Source organism: Calypte anna, chromosome Z (assembly GCF_003957555.1).
Source record: "Calypte anna isolate BGI_N300 chromosome Z, bCalAnn1_v1.p, whole genome shotgun sequence".
Lineage (NCBI taxonomy): Eukaryota > Metazoa > Chordata > Aves > Apodiformes > Trochilidae > Calypte > Calypte anna.
Genome location: NC_044274.1, coordinates 56,934,983 through 56,956,445, shown reverse-complemented (window position 1 = coordinate 56,956,445; position 21,463 = coordinate 56,934,983). Strand labels below are relative to the sequence as shown.

The 21,463-nt window shown below is 39.3% G+C and overlaps 1 protein-coding gene across 1 annotated transcript in view; it reads left to right on the top strand.

Annotated features, from left to right (window-relative positions):
* The window catches only part of SNCAIP (synuclein alpha interacting protein), an 82,464-nt gene extending 73,121 nt beyond the window's left edge, over nt 1–9,343 (top strand). Inside the window, exons 9-12 of the mRNA XM_030467240.1 lie at nt 590–682; nt 3,078–4,143; nt 5,889–5,959; nt 8,893–9,343. Coding sequence (XP_030323100.1) covers nt 590–682; nt 3,078–4,143; nt 5,889–5,959; nt 8,893–8,977 — 1,315 coding nt within the window. The 3' untranslated portion in view covers nt 8,978–9,343. The remainder of the gene's footprint in view (nt 1–589; nt 683–3,077; nt 4,144–5,888; nt 5,960–8,892) is intronic.
* The last annotated feature ends 12,120 nt before the right edge of the window (nt 9,344–21,463 follow it).

The window sequence follows — 21,463 nt, the reverse complement described above, 5'->3', positions numbered from 1 at the left end:
CTGAATAGACAGGAATCATATTTAGCTCCATCCTGCAGTTGAAGAAAATTAGACCAGTCCTTCCAGGGGAGCAGGGACTACTCTGAGTTCAATTGCAGATAGAAAAAGAGAGCATTTGTCTGAGCTTTTGTTTAGTTGAATAAAAGCTATCCACCACTTCCAAATGTAGGAAGTGACTTTTTATTCTGTCCCTTTCCTCTACCTTTATGCAAACAAGTAAGAACCGTGTGTCCCTAAGTTTACTTTGCCATGTCCTTTTTTCTGAACTATTTTCTGTGAGTCACTCTGTTCAAATGAACTGCTGTTTGTGATCCCACATTTGGCCACATACAAAGTATAATAAATAATCTCTGACAAGTAAGTGTCTCTCAGTTGGTCTTGTGCAGCAATCACAAAAATGTCCACAAGGATTCAGGGACGATTACAAACTCTCTGTTTATACTATTACTTATTTTTTTATTTACTGTGTAAAGTATAGGTGAAGAGAACTTTTTTGAAGACAAAGTTGAGCAGATAGTATCAGTTATCCTGTAGCTTACTAATGTTAAGTTTTACAATTCAAAGTAAACAGTCTTACATTTTGTTACAGACAGACAATGGAACGTGTGACATTACAGAACCAACTCCAGCAGCTTTTAGAAGTTCAGCGGTCAGAGGGCAAGTCACTGCCAACATCCCCAAGGTGAGGTGACTGGAATTGTGCTGCAGCCTGGATTTGCACAGTTTCGTGGTACTTTGGTTTTCAGGAGAAGCTGTGACCTTTTTAAATAGTAGACATGTACTGTAAAGTAAAAGTGGTTTTTACCTGAAAAAAATAATAGTATAAACTCAATAGTCCCAGTTCCCCAGCAGAGTGAAAATGAGCTTTAAAGTAGAATAGAATATATTTCATATTAGCTGATCCTTGAAACCCCTGGGAAGGCTGTAATGTGGTGGTTCACTATACATTACTGCCAGCAGTAATTCATGATGCCAGTTAACAGCAAAACCTGCTTTCATAATAATAAGATTCCTTATGCTCATTAAATCTTTTTCCTGCAGTAGCTTGTATAAAAAAAATCAAAACTCTGGAAATTTTATGTATTGTTTACATATCCTGTCAGAATTTCCAGAACTAGATACAAACCAAGTAGCATTAAAGAGGATGGAAGTAAAGGCAAAGGGTTGGATCTGGAGTCAACCAATACATCTCTCTCTGACTTCTGTGATAGGCTTCCAGCATGATGCACAGAAGTCAAGCACACACACAGCTTCTCCCTGATAGCAATCTGGAGAAGACTTTGAAAGAAATTAACTTGCGTGCAAACAAGGCTTGGTTTATCATTACCCTATAACTTAGTTTCCTCTCTGGAAGACGTATGCAGCTTCTCCTGGTTTCAGAGGGAGCTACCTAGAATATGAAGCCAGCGTAAGAGCTTCTGCAGGTGTTGGTAGTCAGAGCTTTCGTTCATTAAGTATGAACTCATAGGATCAGTGACTGCTTTTTTTCCTTCCTCGCAGAATCTCAAGTATATTTCTGGACAAGTGCTCTATGTCCCTGAATTTCATCTGTCAGTGTTTCAGACAAGTGCAAATAGCTACAGAAGCAGATAACAAAGACATTAGAATTGTAGAGACATTTGTGTAAAGGAACTTCAGCTAGGGAAGAGCTGTAAACTGCAAACTCCTCCTGCAGTAAAAAAAACACACTGGAAGGAATTCTTTTGTAATTTTTTTTTAGAATCCTGGTCTTTGTCTTCCCCATCTGTCCGCTCAGGACAACAGGGACAATGGGACCAAACTCTCTTCAGCTTATTTGGTTTCTTTGATTTTTGCTGGCTTAACAAGTGATCTCACATGTGAGCACTGGTGAGCACCAGTACTGTTTTATTTTCTGGATTAGATAAGACCAAGTGAGAGCAGCTCTGTCATCGTCCATTGTCCTGCAAAAAAGTAGGTTTCAAAATCATTTTAGTTTTGTCTGGCAATGATACAGTATTATTTAAGATTTTATTTCATATTTGTCCACTAGTTTTCCTTCCACCTAGAACTCGCTTGTGTATATTATTATCATCCAATAAGCCAGTAGTAGATCTATGAGGACCTATCCTTTGTACTAGAAATGTCTATTGTAGATACATGCATATTCTTCAGTGTGCCTTTCATTTTGCCACAGGAGAAAACCCACAAAATTAATTGAAGATGAGGTGGCTAGTATAGTCACATGAATTTTGTACACTGGGGAGACTCATTAAAGTCTCTTGCTAAAAAAGAAAGGAAATCTGTGAATTCACTGCCTTTAACTAACCTTCATTTTGTGACTATGTTTGTTGGAAGAAAAGTGATTTACAATAAGAATGTGAAGTATTATGATCTCTGGCATATGTCACAAGGAAAGAAATGGTCTCTATGACTTGTGTTCTTTGAAAATCAGACTTACCTGAGATTGCTGTTTCCTTTCTATATACTATTTGGAGCTCCAAATTTAATTCATTATTCTAACAGTACTGAAATAAATTCATGTCATCTTCCTCATGCTTTTCAGTATTTCATATCTGAAAAGATTTTGAGTTCAATGGTCGTGACTTTTTCTGAGGTGTTATATGACTATTATTAACACCAGATGAGTTACAATTTATCAAATTTATTGCTTTGCTGAGAGCTGATACTTTCACAGTATTTAGAAAAAGATAATGTCATATTACGACTGACTTGGATAGTAGGCATTGGCTTTGCCTTTTTGGCTTTTTTCACCTTTTAAAATCTGTCAGTTCCCACTAATGGGAAATAGTGGTTTCTCTAAAGTTTTCAAAAGTCATCTTTTGTATCAAAATAACCATTCTAAGTTTTGATTCTAAGGAGTTTTCTTTGTAAGAGAAAGAGAAGAGACTCAAATCCCAATTAGGAGAGTAAGCAGGGTTACATCTTTCGCTGTGTAATCTTCACTGTCACATCACAGTAATGAATTCCATGTGAGTAGTGATGAAAAGGATAAGTAACAATATGTTGGGACAGACACGTACACTGGAAATGGCAGTTTCACATTTTATATGTGCATTAATTTGCTTGTGGTGTTTCTTTGTCTTTTTGTTTTTAAGCTCACCATCATCTCCTTCTTCTGGCAAATCCCAGTGGAAACCATCTGAAGCAGATGAATTGTCTCCACCAAAAAGTAAATTGAATACCCAAGATGGGATTCAGATTCTTGGCAACTTGGGAACTTCTAGTCGCACTCGAGCCAAGATAAAAGATGAGGACTCAGATAAAATCTTGCGCCAGTTATTGGGGAAGGAAATCTCTGAAAATGTCTGTATGCAGGAAAAGCTGACTTTGGAATTTCAGGATGCTCATGCATCCTCCAAGAACGTGAAGAAGATTTTGCCAGAGAAAAGAGAGCTGAAATTAGCCAGATTGAGGCAACTGATGCAAAGGTCACTCAGTGAGTCTGACACAGACTCAGCTATTTGTGAAGACCACAAGAATACCTCTGTGAAAAGAACTGAAAAACCAAGGCCTCAGCCCATAGTGGAGAGCGTTGAGAGCACAGAGAGTTTGCACCTGATGATTAAAAAACACACTTCTGCAGCAGGACGCCGCTTCCCTTTTGGTATGAGGGTCTCCAAGTCTGTGGATGGCAACAGTCCTTCCCCTACTTCAGAGAGCAGTGATCCAGATAATGAAGCTCCATATCAGTCTGCTACTGTGCCTCAGAGCCAGCTTTGTGGAGACAGCTCTGTGTCCAACATGGACAGTGCCACTGCTCAAAAGGTTGCCACCAGCCCTAAGAGTGCTCTCAAGTCTCCATCTTCAAAGCGCAGAACCTCCCAAAATTTGAAACTCCGAGTAACTTTCGAGGAGCCTGTGGTGCAGGTGGAGCTGGCAGAGTCAGAACTAAATGAGGAAAAAGATAAAGACCGGGGCAAAGGATTCATGCGGGCTCCACCAGGCTCTGGAGAGCCAGCAGGGGACCAGCTGAAAAGGCCTTTTGGAACCTTTCGGTCCATAATGGAGACACTGAGTGGCAACCAAAATAACAACAACAACTGTCAAACAGCAAACCTGATCAAAACCTCATCATCGACACTGCCTTTTACCTCATTAGGCAGGAAGACAGCAGACAGCAAGGGAAATCAAGCAGCTCTCACAAAAGGAAGAAGCAAACCAGTGAGTGAACTGAAAGGAGGAAAGGCTTTTCTTCTCTCTTGTCACTTTAACTAATGAATAAGTTTGACACCTTCTTCTTCCTTCTTTTTTATAGCAAAAGGATGCACGTAAATACTTTACTGTATTTGACCAGCAGAAAGCTCATCCATTGTTTTAATATTGGAAGGTTTTTTTCCAGGGAGTGGCAAGTATTAGTTGTGTATGGACTACATCCTCTTAGTGTACACAGTTCACATGTTCTGTGTTGAAAGCTTTCCATAGAGATGTGATTCAGCTGGAAATGATGTCTGATGTTGCTTGGATTGACAAGTCATACAATTATGTCATCCATGGGATTTCATGGAGTAAATGAATGAAGGAGTACCCTCTCCTGTTCTGTCCTATAGCCAAGATTGATAAGGCCAAAAGGACAGAAATAAGTGGTAGAATATAAAGAGGAACATAGCAGAAATGGTCTTTCCTGCTTATGTGGGACATCCCCTAGGTATTGAAGCTGTCAGTACCCAGACTCCTTTGCCCACCCTTTCCTTACAGCACACAGTCTTCTTCTGGCAGAGCATATGTTTAGTCTGTAGCAAAATGTATTGGACCAAGATCATCCCCTCTCTGTAGTCAACAGAGTGTCTTTTCTGGTATCCCAGCAGAAAGAGGGGTATCTTCAGTTAGGAGACTGTCTCTCTTGAAAGAAAACAGAAAATTATTTGAAAAAATGTGTCTTCCAAGAGAAAGGAAACAATATTGAAAGAAAGAGACAGATGTAAGAAATATTGTGAGCACAGTATGTTTGTGGAGCAGAAAGAAGAAATGCAAGCATCTGGAGATACAATAAAAAGTTAGAGGGAATGGTAGATGACTTAATCCTCTGTGAAAGACAAGGTGGGAGGAAAGGGGTAAATGGAAAGACATAAGGGGAAGGAATCATTTCAAGATGAAAAAAGATCATAAATCTTGGCATAAATCAGGCCAAGAGGAGGAGGAATAGTGAATTATATACTGTAAAAATTATGACAAGGAAATGAGAGAAAAACATAGGAAAATCTTAGGCATAAGGAGGCAAACTAACTATGGAAAAGAAACAGTGGAAAGAGAAAACTGGGAAACAGTGAGTAGTCTGTATTAATGCATACTGCTTGAACATTAGTGCTACAGCAGAATTTGAAATTAACTGAAAAAATCAAAGGAGAACTAATAGGCTAAATTTAAGTTGGACTGCACTTATTAAAGTTCACTCACAATCACAGTGTGAACTACTGATTTAAACCTTTAAACATATGCACCACCTAGTCAGACAACCAATATAATGTATTTTCATAACACAATGGCAATTTTTTCTCAAAACAATGATTAAGATTTTATAGTGACAGAGTTAAAAACAGTCTGTGATCAAAGATGTTCTGATAGGTGGCAAGATCATGAGCAGTTTTCATAGATACCTAATAAATTTGAGGAACTGGATGAGATAATTCTAACAGTATTGATACTTGGACCATGAAACACGTTGTCTGTGAAAAGCCTGTGTTTGCATGCCATTGTTGCTAGCATCAAAACTGCAGAAAGAACACATTTTTATACCAACCCACACACATCTCAAAGAGATAATAGATTCAGCCTCATATATTAACTGAAAAAGAAATCTGTTAAATTATTATTTGTCTTTTTGACTGCATACTTTACATAGACTTCTGTGTTATGCATGTGGTGAGCTCAGTGCATGTTTTAACTGATATGATATTGTACCTCCATAGGGTCCTTACTTCAGCTATACCAGTCTCTCTTCTAGCACGCTGAATGAAGAACTTCTGTGTAACTATGCTTGGTATGTGGTTATGCATGGTGATATTTAGCATCTCTGTTGCTTTGTTTTCTCAAATTGCATGTGTTTGCTAACATTATTCATAACTGCAGTACAGGCATTGATTGATGCACTAGAAGGGAAATAAATGAACAGATGAACATCTAAATTCCTCGAAAAGCTGAAATTTATGGTGGATTTCTGCAGATGTCACCACTGAACTGGCTACACGATTTCAATTTCAAGCCAGTATAGAAAATATTCATACTCATAAATCTACCGGGGAGTATAGCACACTTTGGCTCAGCAGCCTCTGTTGAATGAAAGTCAAGTACCAGATGAGAATGGAAATTAAATTTCCTCTCACGAGGAAAGCAAAAATTCCACAGTTCATCTCTAAAAGGAGAGTACAGAGAACACGAAGAAGAATGCTGTTCAGTTCATTGCTCTCCTATTTTCATGTTTTTCATACTCTCCCTCAGACTTTGAAGTTAAATCTTTTTTTTACGAGTCTGATAACTTTAACTGTGTTCAAACCCTGTAGTTTAGACGTGTTCCATCAGGACTATTAGACAGATAGAGCCCAGTCCCTCAAAGTCCCTAAAGAGATGTTAGTAAAAACAGCATCTGGCAAAATGTATTCATTTATAAGCAAATGCTTTATAAAAATCACCTGTCATTTTTATTCAACTCAAGACAACCAGATTCTTGTGATAATGTTTATTTTATGTTAAACTGAGATGTGAATGCTTTCATTAAGCCTATTCACACCAGCATTATACATTGGAAGACACTTTTGGAAAAACTATAAATCAGTCATTCTGCAATGCAGGACCCTAAGTTACTTTCAAGTTACTCTTTTCTACATATCTATTAATATTTTTTTTTTTTTTTGCTTACTTGTTTTCTAGTGCCAGGACCTTCCCATACCTAAAAACTCGATTTCTGTAATGAAAACGGGAGTGTTTTTCTGAAGTCATTGGCACTGTGTATGTGAAACCAGAAACAGAACTGTAAGGTTTCCAAGAGTTTTCATATTCTCCTGAAAACAAAGAGGGAAATTCCAGTACAGAAAACTGCCTGCACAGCAGCAGTCTGGGGGAGCATCAGCGGGCAGCCTCTAGTCAAAACACCCAGCTGCCTGTCCAGGCCATAGAGTAATACGAAATTATTAATCTCATCCTTATGTGACAGCCATGTCCCAGATGGAGCCAATTTTTGTAATTCAGTATTGCCTCATGCAAATGCTCTTCTGTGAGAAACCCTTGCAAGCATGGCATTTTTTTTGGTGTTTTAAACCTTTGTAGATGGTTAAATTGGGGGATATATTTCCAGACATTGTCTCAAACCCAGACCCTTATATAGATGACTTCATTAGCATCTTCTGAAGTCTGAAGCCACTACACAAAATCTACCTTGTGTAGACTCTACCTTCTACATTCCTGTCCCCCAGTTTCCAACCTTTTGTTCTTAAGCTTCTGTTCATTTTTATTGATTTATTTTTCCATTCAATTAGCCAAGTACATCAAAGTTTTGAAGTTTACTTCTTCAGAATGGTCACAGTTTGGTGGTAGAAATTGTATTAAATTTTCTATGTTCTTGTAAAATTTGATACACCCCATTTTTCTTAAGACTCTAGAGTAAATTTCAGATGTGCAGGATGGGCTGGGATATTTTTTCCCCTTCTGGAATAGTTGGCTAGTTTCTTGCATGTTTTGACTCCAAGCAAATGCTTGTAGTTTTTTCCAACATACACATATGCCAATAAACTGTTCTTTCCCACGCTTAAATTCAGCTGAGATCTGCAATACATTAAAATAAGCACTAACTCACCATATCAACATGAAGCCCTGTATTAGATGCAGATATCAAGAGTAAAAATTACTTCATGTATCTGGAGCAATCAGCAGAATCTACCATTGGCATTCTGTCAGATAGTAAAAGGGCATGCTTCTAAAATAGTAAGTAGATCTAACCTAAATAGCCCACTGCCAGACCTAGTGCTGGATAAATTACAATTTCAAAAATATAGTCTAGAAAAAGGATGCTATGATGTAAGTCTAATAAAATAGTTACGATTCAAACTAGTACAGTATAAAATCAATATGAAAGTAATTTAAGCCCTGTCCCAGTTGTTCTGCTGTGAAGGATTATGATCATGCATTAGTGCCTGTTGCATGAGAGGATGCTGAGTGTTTTTTTGGTGACACAGGCACCAAAAATATTAATGTTTTCATTAGTAATTAGTAATATTGGTAATATGGTTCCTTCAGGTCAGCAGGTACCTGTTTAAAAGGCATGTTTGTTCAGCGTTGTCACCTCAGTACATCTACATGAACTAAAAAAGATATTCTTCAAAGTCACAGTGCAATTGTAGAGCTTCAAAACAGGATCTTAGGAGTTCCTGGTGAGCTGCTGCACAGGGGGCTGACCCACAGGGTCTTTCAGCACTTCAAGTCTAAGCCAATTGAAGCAAATTATTCTAGCCTTTATTCCTCTCCGTTTATTCATCTTTGACAATTATTAATGGGGAATAAGTGATTCCCTTACAAGTAGAGTCAGAAACAAACAAGGGATTTCTAATGTTTATTGTAGCTGGTATTTTTATCACTAGGGTACTTTTCCTTAAGGGACATGGAATCACTGGACATCCTGTCCAGTATTACCAGCACACTGGGACAGTGTACTGATTAATGCCTAGACTTAAAAATCAACTCATCATACCATTGGTTTCCAGTTTTGATTTCAGAATGGAGCTACAAGAAAGTCAGTAAGAATGCATAATATTAAGAAGTACTTTATGTGGTACATGTCTAGAGAAAAGGGCCCAGAGAGAAAGAGTAATTCAGAGTTCAGTACTTAGCAAATGAAATAAAATGAGGTATATACAAATGAAGGCAATACAAATTGCTTCTTATAGGAAGAGTTATCATAAGTAATTTTCTTTTTCTCTCCAGGCATGATGACATCAGTAGAAAGAGCTGGAAATCTGACAGTCAGAAGAGTACTGAAGAACCAGAGCTGCAGGAATTCTTCCTCTAAACTAAATCTCATGATGTTTCACTTTGTTAGAAATACCTGAAATATACCCCTTTGAAGCACTAAAAGGAGACATACCTGTCACCAGCAAAAGAGCAGCTGTTAGGATGCCTTAATTTGTAGCAGTTAGACCATATAAGAAACTTTTTTATGATATATGTGTATATGTAACTTGTTTGTAAGCTGTGCTGTGGAAAGGCATGAGTGGGCAAAAGTAGCAATTTGAAAATTATTGTGACACAGGCAACCTCCAAAATATTTGTTGGGCCACAGAACACATTTTGTACTTGTGTCTTGCATGGGTATATTGTCATATATCTTTATTTCCCTTTGTCAATGGCATATACTGCCAAAATTTCAGCCAGGACTCTGCCTGCTGAGCTCCTCAGTGAGAATAAGGCAAAAGCATTAATCTTTTTGGATATGTTTTGTCTGTTGTTATTTCTATTTTTTGTAAAGAAGGAAATAAAGACAGTGTTAATAGGACACAATGAGTGGAAATGTTCTCATACTTCACTGTTTCATCCTGTGATCTTTAAGTGTTTCATTGGTCTTTTTGGTGTTAATTTGATAATGAGACAATTAGTACCAGTACCAGGATTTCAGGTCAGTCAGGTCAGTCAAGAATTGCTCTAATGTTCAGTCATCCCTTTTCAGCTTAAAAATGTGTAGAAATAAAAATAAAGCATGAATGCATTTTTCAATTACAGTTTAATGGTACTTGCTAAACACTGCTCATCTTTGTTCACATATCACATAAGGTATCACATAAAGTATCACATATGTTTGCCAAGGTATCACATAAGTGATACCTAGTCCATATTCTATTGAAGTTGTCATGTCCTTTTATTGACTGCTCTTTGAGTCTTTCAGACAAAATGCAATGTTTTATCAAAGTCACTTGGTTTCTTGTAAACTATGGGTACGTTCTACAAGTGTGTCATACAACACAATATCCAAATCTGGCTACTAGGCAATCTTTACTTGACATATTTTCTTTATCAAATATGTATGTAGTTGGCTAATTTTTAATATATTGATCTATTTCCATTTAAAGACCACTGCAGTTTGATGAGAAAGATTCAAATACACGGGATTTTTTGTAAACTCACTTTTCTAATAGAACATGAAGAAGTCATGGGATGTTTGCCAAAGAAATTTTTTATCATAATCATACAATCATACAGTGATTTGAGTTGGAAGGAACCTTTAAAGATCATCTAGTTCCAGGCTCCCTACAGTGGGCAGGGACATAAAAAATTATGAGCTTATGCAAATTGAATTCCTGCAGTTGCAGAAATGGTAAGTAAATGGTGTGAACATTCAAGAAAAGCTTGATTAAATACAATGGAGTTGCTTCCTATGCAGTTTCTCATGACTGTTTTTTGCTGTGTTCATCTTGACCATTGGACTTCCTTTCTGGTCAGTGAGAAAAGAGCCTTCTTGAATGTGATTCATCCTGCCTACTGTGGATATCTTATTTACAGGAGCACCAGTCCCTTCCTACTTAACTACAAGGGAAGTTGAGGTAGTGGAGTTCTTGAAAGACTTACTTAGTATTTGGATGCCTGTAATTAAGTGAGCTAAATGTCTTTCTCTGGGTCATTTTTCAGAGTAATGTCATGTTGACCATAAAGCTGCCATGAACCAAGATGACTGAATGCCTCAGGCACCCTGTTTATAGGGTTTGGATAAGCACAAAGTACTACTGGATAAAATGGAGCTAATTGAAAGGTCAGTAAAAATACCCACCAATAGAAATAATAAAAGCATGAACTTACAGAAATTAAATTCTGAGTTTCTTTCCACAGTTCTTATCTGTTACTTGGCCACACTTGGATTTTGGAGCTAAAGTAATAAACCTAGCACTCTAGCTGACCTATACTATGTTTTTTAAAGAAACAACCAAACTTCCAAAAATATCTGTCAGCCAGGAACAGCAATACCTCTAGCTGGGCCTCCTGTCATCTGTGTACTTATGAAAAATGCAAAGTGAGAAGAGACACATGTGCTGCAATTGCCAGCGTGCTGAAAGAGAGCATAAGGAGAGATCCTGTGTTTGCTAGATGGGCCTAAAACACACTGACAACTTTTATTTGTGAGAGCATGAAGAATGCTGTCTGTGGCCATGGTAGAAGCATCAATCCTGCTGAGTGATCTTGACTGACTGGAGATCTGTAAATTCTGGCATAGCTGTCTAGTATCTAGCTGAAGCAGGGTATAAAATTGAACATCTGTAAATAGACTTGAAACAGACCAACGTGTAAGTGTTGTCAAATCCTGGATGAAATTGCCTGTTTTGAAGGCTTGGGTTCTAAAACTCACCCGTTCTCTGCTGGTTAGCAATTTCTGCAGTGTATATCCACATACAGCACATGATGAATAAAATGATGAAAGCATATAGGGCAATAGGGATTACTAGATGAGATAGGACTGGGGTCCCAGAAGATGTTCAGGGTCTGTGGTTAAAGATACCTGCTAGGTAATTGATGTTCTGTCAAAGATTCTCATCCCAGTTATCTGGAGAATTGAATGCAGCTGGGAAGGGCTGGGTGTTTCTGTGAGAGCTACAAGTGCTGTGTGGCTTCCCACAATTTCTGAGCACTGTAGGGCAGAAAGTTTCAGGGTTAGCTAGTGTGAAAGAGAGGCCAGCTTCATATAAGCATGAAAAGTAGTGTTTGAAGGGTTTAATCTCTGGAGAAAGTGAACTCATGTTGTATGAACTGCTGGTTTTATTGTTCTTAATTTGTAATTTCTTTCCTACCTAGGGCCCCAAAGCCTGCACATGGTGCACTCTGATGTCATGCCTATTAGAGAAATGCTGAGTCTGTGATCTTCAGCTGGCTGAAGTGTGTGCTCTGCATATTTCTGTCCTTAGTAGCTATAAGTCCAGGTGCCATAACTCCTTCTGTTTTGTTTATAGTCCTCCAGACAGATTCTTCCTGGCATGAGTCTAAAAGTCAGACTGCTGTCAGCAAAGCATAAGCATTTCCCAGAGACAGAAGAGCTGATCTGGGATTTTCCAGCAATCCTCCTCAGAAAGTAACATTCAGCCAAAGCCTTTAACAGGAGCACAAACTTCTTTTGATTGCAACCCTTGGCAGAAAAGGTCCGCCCATGTCCATTCATAAATTTCTCATCAAAAGACAGTTCTGGATTCATATGCTTATGAGATAGTGTGTGTCCTAGTAAAACTGTACCTGTGGATACCAGAGATATAAAAAATAACTTCTCATGTTTTCTCACCCTGAAATATGTCAGAGTAACACCTTTATGTGTCCTATAGTTATGTACCAAAGGTGATAAATAGGGTGTTGGAGAGCAGTAGTGAATTCCCAGTTATATGTAACCTCTGATCTCCACTTTTGAGGAACAAAAATCATTTGCTAGGAGCCTTGTTTTTTCATGGTTGGCTGATTCATTTGTTTGTTTCAGATATCTGAGATAGGCAGCACATGAAAACATGCAGTATCAAAACTGCAAGCACTTCATAAGCAGGATGTTGGGCTCTGCTTTCTCGTGCATTAGCAGAGCAGCAGTTTAGTAATATCTTATTTATTTGCCTTCCAGTCTCCAGATTAGAGGGCAAGTACATCAGTTGACTAGGTAGTCAGCATAGCTGGTGTATGAAGGAGATGAAGGTGACAAGTTAGACAAATAGTTTATATTTAGTAGTCATTTCAGAGTAACTGTCATTCAGAAACCTTTGCATAACATCTCTCTGACGTAAGATCAATGGCATAACAAAACACATTGACAGTATTAACAATTAAAAAAAACTCTCCATCATCCATTTATTTGTAACAGAATGGCAACTGTCTCAGAAACATGTTCTCTGAGAGCTTATTTGTTTTCTGTTTAATGACCTGCCATTTCAGAAGTGTCAGAATATGGCCATACAACAGTCAGAAGTAAAATTGTCAGTACATCATATGCTATGAGTTATGAGATTATACGTATATATGTATGAGTTAATGGATTAGTGAAAAGATCTCATGATGAGACAACTTTTGTCTGCATGTAGATTAAGATTCAGGTCCTAGAACATTTAAGTATTGCCTAGATCTTTAAAAACGTACTCAATGAAAATTCAACAGAAAATTTGGTGTAAATTTTCTGTATAACCCATTATATACTAGCTTCGGTATAACTCATATCATGTGTTCATAAATACATTTTGTGGTTGCAAAGTATACAGTTGTGCATTAGAATTACATATAACACATGGCCTGTAACCAAGATTTCTGTAAAATACATAACTATGCGTAGCATAAATTGCCCAAGCAGTGGATAACCAGCAGTTCATCCTCTGCCTCTGCTATCACTGCCGTATCACCTTTTTGCATACACTGAATAGCTGCCTACTAAAGGGAGGAAATCCTTGCCCTTTAATGTGCTCTCCTAAGACCCCTCCTCGAGTACTGTGTCCAGTTCCGGATCCCCCAGCGCAGGAAGGACACGGAGCTCATGGAGGGAGCCCAGAGGAGGGCCAGGAAGGGAGCTGGAGAGCCTCTTCTGTGGAGACAGGCTGGGAGCTGGGAGTGCTCAGCCTGGAGGAGGTTTCCAGCAGACTTTACAGCTTACGGTACCTGAAGGCAGCCTACTTACTGCAGCTGGGGAGGGACTTTTTATAAATGAATACAGTGACAGGACAAGGTGAAACAGCTTCAAGCTGAAAGAGGGTAGATTTCAATTATTTTAAACACACATTCTCAAATGTGCCAGTGAAGACAGGCGTCTGTAACACCCTTCATGCTCGGAAAGGATCAGCAAAGTTAGCGATGAAGTCTCTGGAAGTGCTGAGCACGTCTCACTTTGTGTCCTGGTTCGAGAGGCTCCAGCCCAGACCACCCTTCGCCCTTCCTGCCCTGTGAGGCGCTCTGTGCCCCCAGGGCTGCCGCGCTGGGACTGTGGGGAGCAGAGGCTGGGTCAGGTGACCCCAATGGACCAATCACAGCGCTCCTGCCCGGAGCCCTCCGTGTAACATGGCTGTGAGGGGAGCCCTGAGCTGGGACAGCCCGGCGGGGCTGGGGGCTGGGATGGGAGCTGGGGGCTGGGGTGGGAGCTGGGGGCTGGATGTGTGTCATTCATTGCTCTCACTGGTGTTCCTGCACCCTGTCTTGTCGCTGGAGAAGAACATCGTTCCTCAGGAGAGATCACTTTGTCCCTCCTGCCTTAGCAGGGCCGGCTCCTGTGCTCCAAAGCTGTTGTGGGTTGTCAGGGGACCCAGGCCTTGGGCGCCCCATCTGCCGCCAAGGAATTAAATGAAAATGGCCCCAAGGCAAACGAGAAGAACCACTGCTGCTGTGGGTGCATGGCTGCAGACACAGGCCAGCTTGAGCACACTAGAGTATGTTCTCCCAAGGCTTCCTCTCCCGGCCTCCATCAGTAACTGGGAGCATCAGTCCCCTGCTCGGCCCTCACGAGGCACTGATTTCTCTCTGTTAACAGCTGCAGAAGTCAGCAGAGGCTGAGATGGGGTGGTCAGATCCCAAAGGCAGGGGAAAGACTGCTGCCTGTTGGCTTTGCAGCACTAGATCAGCTGAGGGCATCATGTCTCACCTTTAGAAGACACTTGATGTCAGGGCTGAGTGGGAGCCAGGGCAACTACTTACAAGAGACTTAGCTGAAAGCAAAAGTACAAGGCAGAAAATTACCTTTATCCTGGCCCAAACCAGGACACATGGACAGGGACACCTCCCACTAGATCAGATTGCTCAGAGCCCTTGGGGGTCACAAGAGCAGAGGGGGAGAATCACTTCCCTTGCAATGAATGCAGCCAAGGGTCCAGTTGGCTTTCTGGGCTGCAAGTGTACTCTCAGATAATGAGAATACACTTTGGAACACCCCTAATGATGATGTTACAGCTCACAGTTGTACTTTGACTTCATCAAATCTGAACTGGAGAAAGAAATACCTGCAAAATGTACAGCCCGCAATTTCTGGGTCCCTTATTTTTTCTGAGAATCCATTTGCAAGAAACGACTTGAAGTTCATTGCTTTAAAATAAAGTGTAACCATATGCTCTGTGCAAACAATGCTGACTGTTCTCACCTAATGGTCACTTGGATCTCTTACTGACTTGGTATGTTCCCAGGGATCTTCTCCTAGGCTGGTTTTCTGAAGCTGTTTTCCTTATACTATGAAGCAGTTAGAAAACCACATTCATGGGCACCTCTTATTCTATGAAAGGTGCCATATAGTGTCCAGTGACAGCACTGGAGAAGAAGTTTGCCAGTTTTCAGTAGAATTGTGCTGTGTTCACAAATGTGTCAATGCTGAAGGGAAGTGCTTGAAAGAGTACTTCAAAGCATTACAAGGCACTGTGTAGAAATAATACTCATAAAGAAATTCCAGTGTAGGTATCCACACTGAATGCTTTTGCTGTTTTCATATAAGCAAGCTAAGCAAGTGCTGCAGCAGAGTCCACAGTAAGAGAAATGGGGGGAAATCTTTTTTATGCTGTAGCAATATAAAAAAAAAAAGGCATTCTCCTCCTTTGCTTTTTTATTATACTTTTACAACAAACATACAATATGTACGTATTTCATTAGGCAGTATTAAATAGACAGAATGTCCATCTGGGGATCAAATACTTACATATGTTCCTATTTATTTTGAGGTTTTACTTTTAAAAGTCCAGTATTGGAAAAGTAGTGATGTTTGCTCTTTTTGAATTTCTGGAATCCCTGGGTAAAGAACTTTGCTACATAAAAAATAGTAGGCAGCTTTAGGAAGCTATTACTCATACCTTTCCAGCCTTTTTCAATAGAAAAAAGTGGAGTTTTGTAAATCAAAAGAAATTTTTAGGCCAGAATCTAGATGTTTTTAACAAGTGTGTTATCTGCTCCGAACAGCCTTTAAAACAAAGACTGGGTCATATCCGTCAGAGAGACTGGTGTTGATTAAAACCGAAGCAGCTCAACCACTTGGAGATTTCGCTGTCTGTCGCTTAGAGACGTGTCTGGCAGTCAAGAGGCCACCTCAGGCTTCTCCTGCAACTGCACCTTTTGGAGCTGGTGGAAGCCACTGGTGTCAGACTTTTAAATCAGGTACTGGAATATAATGAATTTATTCTGAAAGTGAAGAGAGGACAGGGATCAGGAAACATCAGAAATCCACTTCTAACAGAGAAAGATTTTTTGTTTCTATGCTTGTCCTTTAGGTATATGAATGGATGGATTGATAGATACTCTTTCATATATAAATGCATATATATAACAGAACAATTTAAGATGTCACTTAGGTATAAGATATAACTAGGCAGCTGTCTGTTAAGCTAGCATGTTTTCTGTAGCATTTTGTGCTCATATGCACTTGTGTAGCAGAACATATGTCAGTTGATCACTGCTTGTTTTGTTAACATCAAAGCAGCTAAAGCATGCTGTTCTATGCACCAGGGAGTGTAAGTTATATTTCTGATAAAAGCCTTTCTAGGAGCTGAGATTTTTCCTAATGATATATTTGAACTTGATTCCAAATAAGTTTGGAAAGATTTTGCACACAAACATTTTAGAAGTTAAGTTCAAACTATATGCATTGGAATTACATTTGAAACCCAGTAACTGAAAATCATGTTATGATCATCCAATTAGCAACTATCCTTAGAGTATTAGTTTCTGTGTTCCAGATGCTCTTTTTGTGCCACTTCCAGTGTGGAGTGCTCCGAGTTCTAAAGCATAGTTCTTTAAGGTGGTCTCCAACTTCTGGCATTAAGGTAGTACAGGAACATATTTCAGCTAGCAGTTGACAAAACTGTTATTGCAGGAATGAAGCTGTTAAAAACGTAAGTTTTGTGGAGTAGAATCCGGACACTGTTTGCCTTAAGCAGAAAGTGAAAGGCACCCTGCCAGTAAAACATGGCAGTAAAATACAGTTAGAAACCTCAGCGACAGACCAGCCAGGGCAGCTCAGAGATGCTCGCTGATGTCTGACCTCTCTGATCACCAGAGGGAGACAGAGCATGTGACATTTCAGGATAGCTGTGAAACTGGCAAGCAGTGCTCTGGGTAAACGCAGCACAAGATTCTGTGTTTCCAAAACAGTTATACGTGCATAATAATCAAAGTTTACTGCTTTTCTCTGTTTACCTTAGGGTAGGTGTGCATATGACAAGAGTGTAATATCAACCAAGGACAAATATTCCTGAATAAAAGCAGACTCGGTAGTAATATTTTTTTATCCTAAATTAGTGCAATACTCATGCAAACGTGAGTGATTTGACCATATCAGCACAGAAACACTTGCATATTTGCTTTGTTGGGGTGTAGCCTTGCTGAGATACAACAAAAAGCCTGCTTGAAACTTCATCTTAGAGCCAGAGGAAATCTGTTCTTATTTAAAAGGTCATGTCTACATTGATATACAATTGTTTCAAAACTTGTTAGTAATACTGAGAATTCTGTTGGTCAGAATACTGGAGGGGAAAGTACATTCTCTTTTACAATTACAGTGCTTGTAACTAGACTGTGTTGCAACATGGCTGAAAAGAGCAAATTTTATCTCTGCCTGGGTGCTGGGGCCTGACACCTGCAGAGCAGCAAGCAGTGAGATCAGCCTGTAGATGATGAACTCAAGCCTTCCCGGTTTCATCAGCCAAAATTGTGATTTAGAAGTCTACAGTGACTGTAGCAACGACTGCTGGAAAAAAAGTCTGGCAGCCAAAAATCATGGTACTACTCCAGACCTGCACATCTCAGAGGTATCATAATTACCTCGATGAGACGGCTTCTCACAGCAAACACAGCTTATCAACATCCTCTGCTCTCAAGAAGTTGAATTTGCTAATTGCCTGTCTGGATAAACATCTCTGTTCTGCATTCTATCTTACTTTATTGATAGGAAAGCAAAAATTTGCAACATGATGATTTACAAGTAGTTGGGCTGTCAGATGGGGTTCTTCACTGAATCTCAGCCAGTGTCATTATCCTGGTGTGTCTCAGAGCAGAACTGTACTGTAATGGTCAAGATCATGTGGACCCTCATGTACTCCGTATTTCAAAATACAGAAAATCTATCATTTTTTCTCTCTCCACCCGTGACTGCAGGACAAATGGATTCCTTGTGCAGCACTCCTTTCGAATTACCAGGTAATTTAGTGTAGGTGTAGGTACACTACAACTTTTATCTATTCAAACACAGTGACATGGAAAATTATTTAAAATACAGGAGAGAAAAAAAGGAAGACGCAGCATCTTCCACAGTATGGAAAAGCAAAACAAAAATAATCTGTTACCCAGGTGGCTTAGTTTGTTCTGTTCAGAACCATGTCTTCACTTATAGCTCTGGCTTTTGTTCATTTTGGCTATAGCAACTGTTTAAACTTAGTTTGAAAAAAGTGTCCCATGTGCCAGGTTCTTTTGTAGCACTGAAGTAATGCAATTTTTTGATTGGCCAGGCCAACAGGATTCCTAGATTGTTAATTGCTTATCTGGGGCTTTATTGGAAGCTTTTTGCATTTAACAGTAATATTAAACAGATAAGCAGACACATTTCTTATTTATTTCCTCTCAGATTTGCCATTTTTTTCCCAATTCTAGCATGAATTGCACATACACAAAGAGAAGAAACTCTATTATATGTGTTGGTTATATTACAGGTATATTACAGGTAGTACACTCATTCACCTCAATATTACCTGAACTGGAAGTTTCTGTGCTACGCATGGAGTAGAGTTTGCTTCAGTAGTAGAAAGTGCAAGTAGAAACTTAAATAGATTAAAAGTTTTTCAAGAAGGCAAAAGTATAACAAATCAATTTTGAGCATCCATTTTAAGATCACTTTAGAAAAAATACAGTACTTTTTTGATTTTTCATCATTTCTCTTCCTCTTTTAGTTATTTACACTGTATCTATGTTGATAAAATTTAACCATCTGTACTATGTTATGCTAGACAAATATTCCTTCAAATTAATTTCTTTGGGAATTTTGTCCTTAATTTTCAGCTATATTGGGAATTTTTCCCAGTGTTTACATATACAGAATGTCTTCCATCTCCAGAGAGATCCTCAGAGTTTCTGACATGCTGTGGGCCTGCCCAAAATCATTCATAGTTCTTCAAAGAATTTGTCTCTAGTGATGGGATTTAGGTTTTCATTCAGAACATGCAGTGTTGGATGTGTATATATAATGTTTTAATATCAACAGCAAATGCAGTTTCACATGAGTGCTTGAGTCTGTGCATGCACAAAGACAGGTTGTGTGTCTCCAAGAGCCATTGTTTCATTTACTGGCAGAGCATAATACCAGAGAGGCTGGAGGGAAGCAACACAGATTTTAACTATTTTGATCTTGGGAGTCAGAAAGCTGAGATGTAAAGAAGCAATTTGATTCTTTCCCTCCATCTGCAAAAAGATTTTCTCATCTGGTTGATGTAGGCTGCTCTGGACTATGAGTGAGCTCATGCCTGTGTCTGTCTCACAGAGCTTCCTGCTGCAGTTGCTGTAAAGCCCATTTTCCCTCTCTGCAATTTCAGGCAACTTTGCTAACAGTTGACATCATGAAAGTGGAACACAAAAGCTCTTCCAATAAGAGGCAAAGTTCCAAAAATTAGTTTTATTCCTTCTACCTGGTCTTTTGTTTTAAAAAATGAGTTACAATAAAGTAGTAATAACTGCTAATAACCCTTCTTTGATTTCCATGGTTTTTGTTAAGGAAGGATTAATTTCATGTCCTCCCAGAGGAGGAATAGGTCTTCCCAACAGACAAGTCACAAGCAAACTATTTAATTGTAAATGTCTCACTGAAGGATTGGTACACGAGTGAGACATGACTTCATCCTTTAACCCGCATGCTTCACTGGTCTAGGGAACCCTGGTGGGTTTGGCCCATTTTTGTTGTAGTTGCCATGGGAGATCCTTAATGACTTAGTAAGGTAGCTTTAAAAATCTCCATACAGAATCCAGCATATGGTATATTTATTGGCAAATGCTAATCCTCCTAGGAACAAGTTCTGTAGTAACAAATGATGAATTATGTGGCTTCAAAAGCACTCATGTCATCAAATGCACCATTGACCTTTTTACATTTTCAAGGGAATTTTCTGCTGGGAATTTTCTGTGCAGTTTCTCTGGTTTGAAAGTGAAACAGTTTAACAACATGCCCTGAAGGAAACAGGTAATCAATAATTTCAGTTTTGGTTACTATAAAAGGTAAATGAGACCCATACACTTGTTGGGCAAGTGAGCAACCCAGGGTTTAGCAAATCTCAAGCAGGGACTACCAAAGGATATGAATGCTCACAGTACAGGAAGACAAAGTACAATTCCTTGACAGGAGAAAACAATTTAGAGTGGTTCAAATAGGCCTTACAGTGCCAGAAGAAAAAAATGTTCATTTAAAACACACTTTCTTGGGGGCAAGAAGCAAAACTGGGAAAATACCTCACTCCAGTGAATAAATCTGTTGTGAATTTTAACAGAAGATGCTTATAAGGTAGCCTGCAGTTAGCAACCAAGAGTATGGATCCTCATTTAAGTTAATCTGAGAGATGATCTGGATCTATTACCAGGATCCTGTGATTATAATTTTGGACTTGGGTTTGTTGGGATACAGAAACTATAGGAGCTGCATTGAGAATTGAAGAAGGGCTGCCTGAACATATCATAACTGCAGCGGTAGTGGATCAAGGGTTGTACTTGATGATCTCAGAGGTCCCTCCCAACCCCGACAATTCTATGATTCAAATATTGAGAAATGGAGCAGAGAAGATCAGGGTCCTTATAGTTTGGCCTCATCTGCCAACAAGAACAGCATCTGAATCATCAGTTCAGCAAAACGAGATTGCTGCTCGAACCAGAGTACCATTTCCATCAGAATTCCAAAACTAACATTTTAAGATTTGATAGAAAGGACCAGCTACTACTACACCTATATAACACACACAGTTCTGTGACAGACAAGGGACAAAGAATCATTTCTTAATAACCGTAGCCCACATTGAATTTAAAACAATACCCTGTGTTGAGACATCTGGTGAATTCAACCTTTTCTGTCCTTGCCTTAATCACCACCACAAGCTGCTGTACCCACAGTTATTTCTGACTGGTGGGTGCTAGAGCTGGTATCAGGTCAGGCCACCCATGTGGCAGAAATTGAACTTCTGTTTCAGGAGGTGCATATGCTGACACTTGAAACCAAGGAATCCTTAGATACAGTGGTAATGTTGTTATTGTTGGTTCTGGCCTCTCCCTGTGCTCTGTGCAGCAGCTGAGATGAACTAAGGTAACAGGGTACTGCAATGCATGTATGTGCTGCCCCAGCTGTGGCCAGACAGATAGCTGTTGGAAACACCTCTAATCTTGTGGCTGAATTCACATGTAAGTAAATCTGTAGATATTTGCATTGTAATTTGCTTGTGTGGGAGATGTCATCAAAACTCTGAGGAATATCTAATACTAATTTAACACTCATTGCACTGGAATACTACATGTCCCTAAAATCAGAGCTAGGAGTTGTTCAGTGATTAGTCAGAGGGAAAGGGGGAGCTGT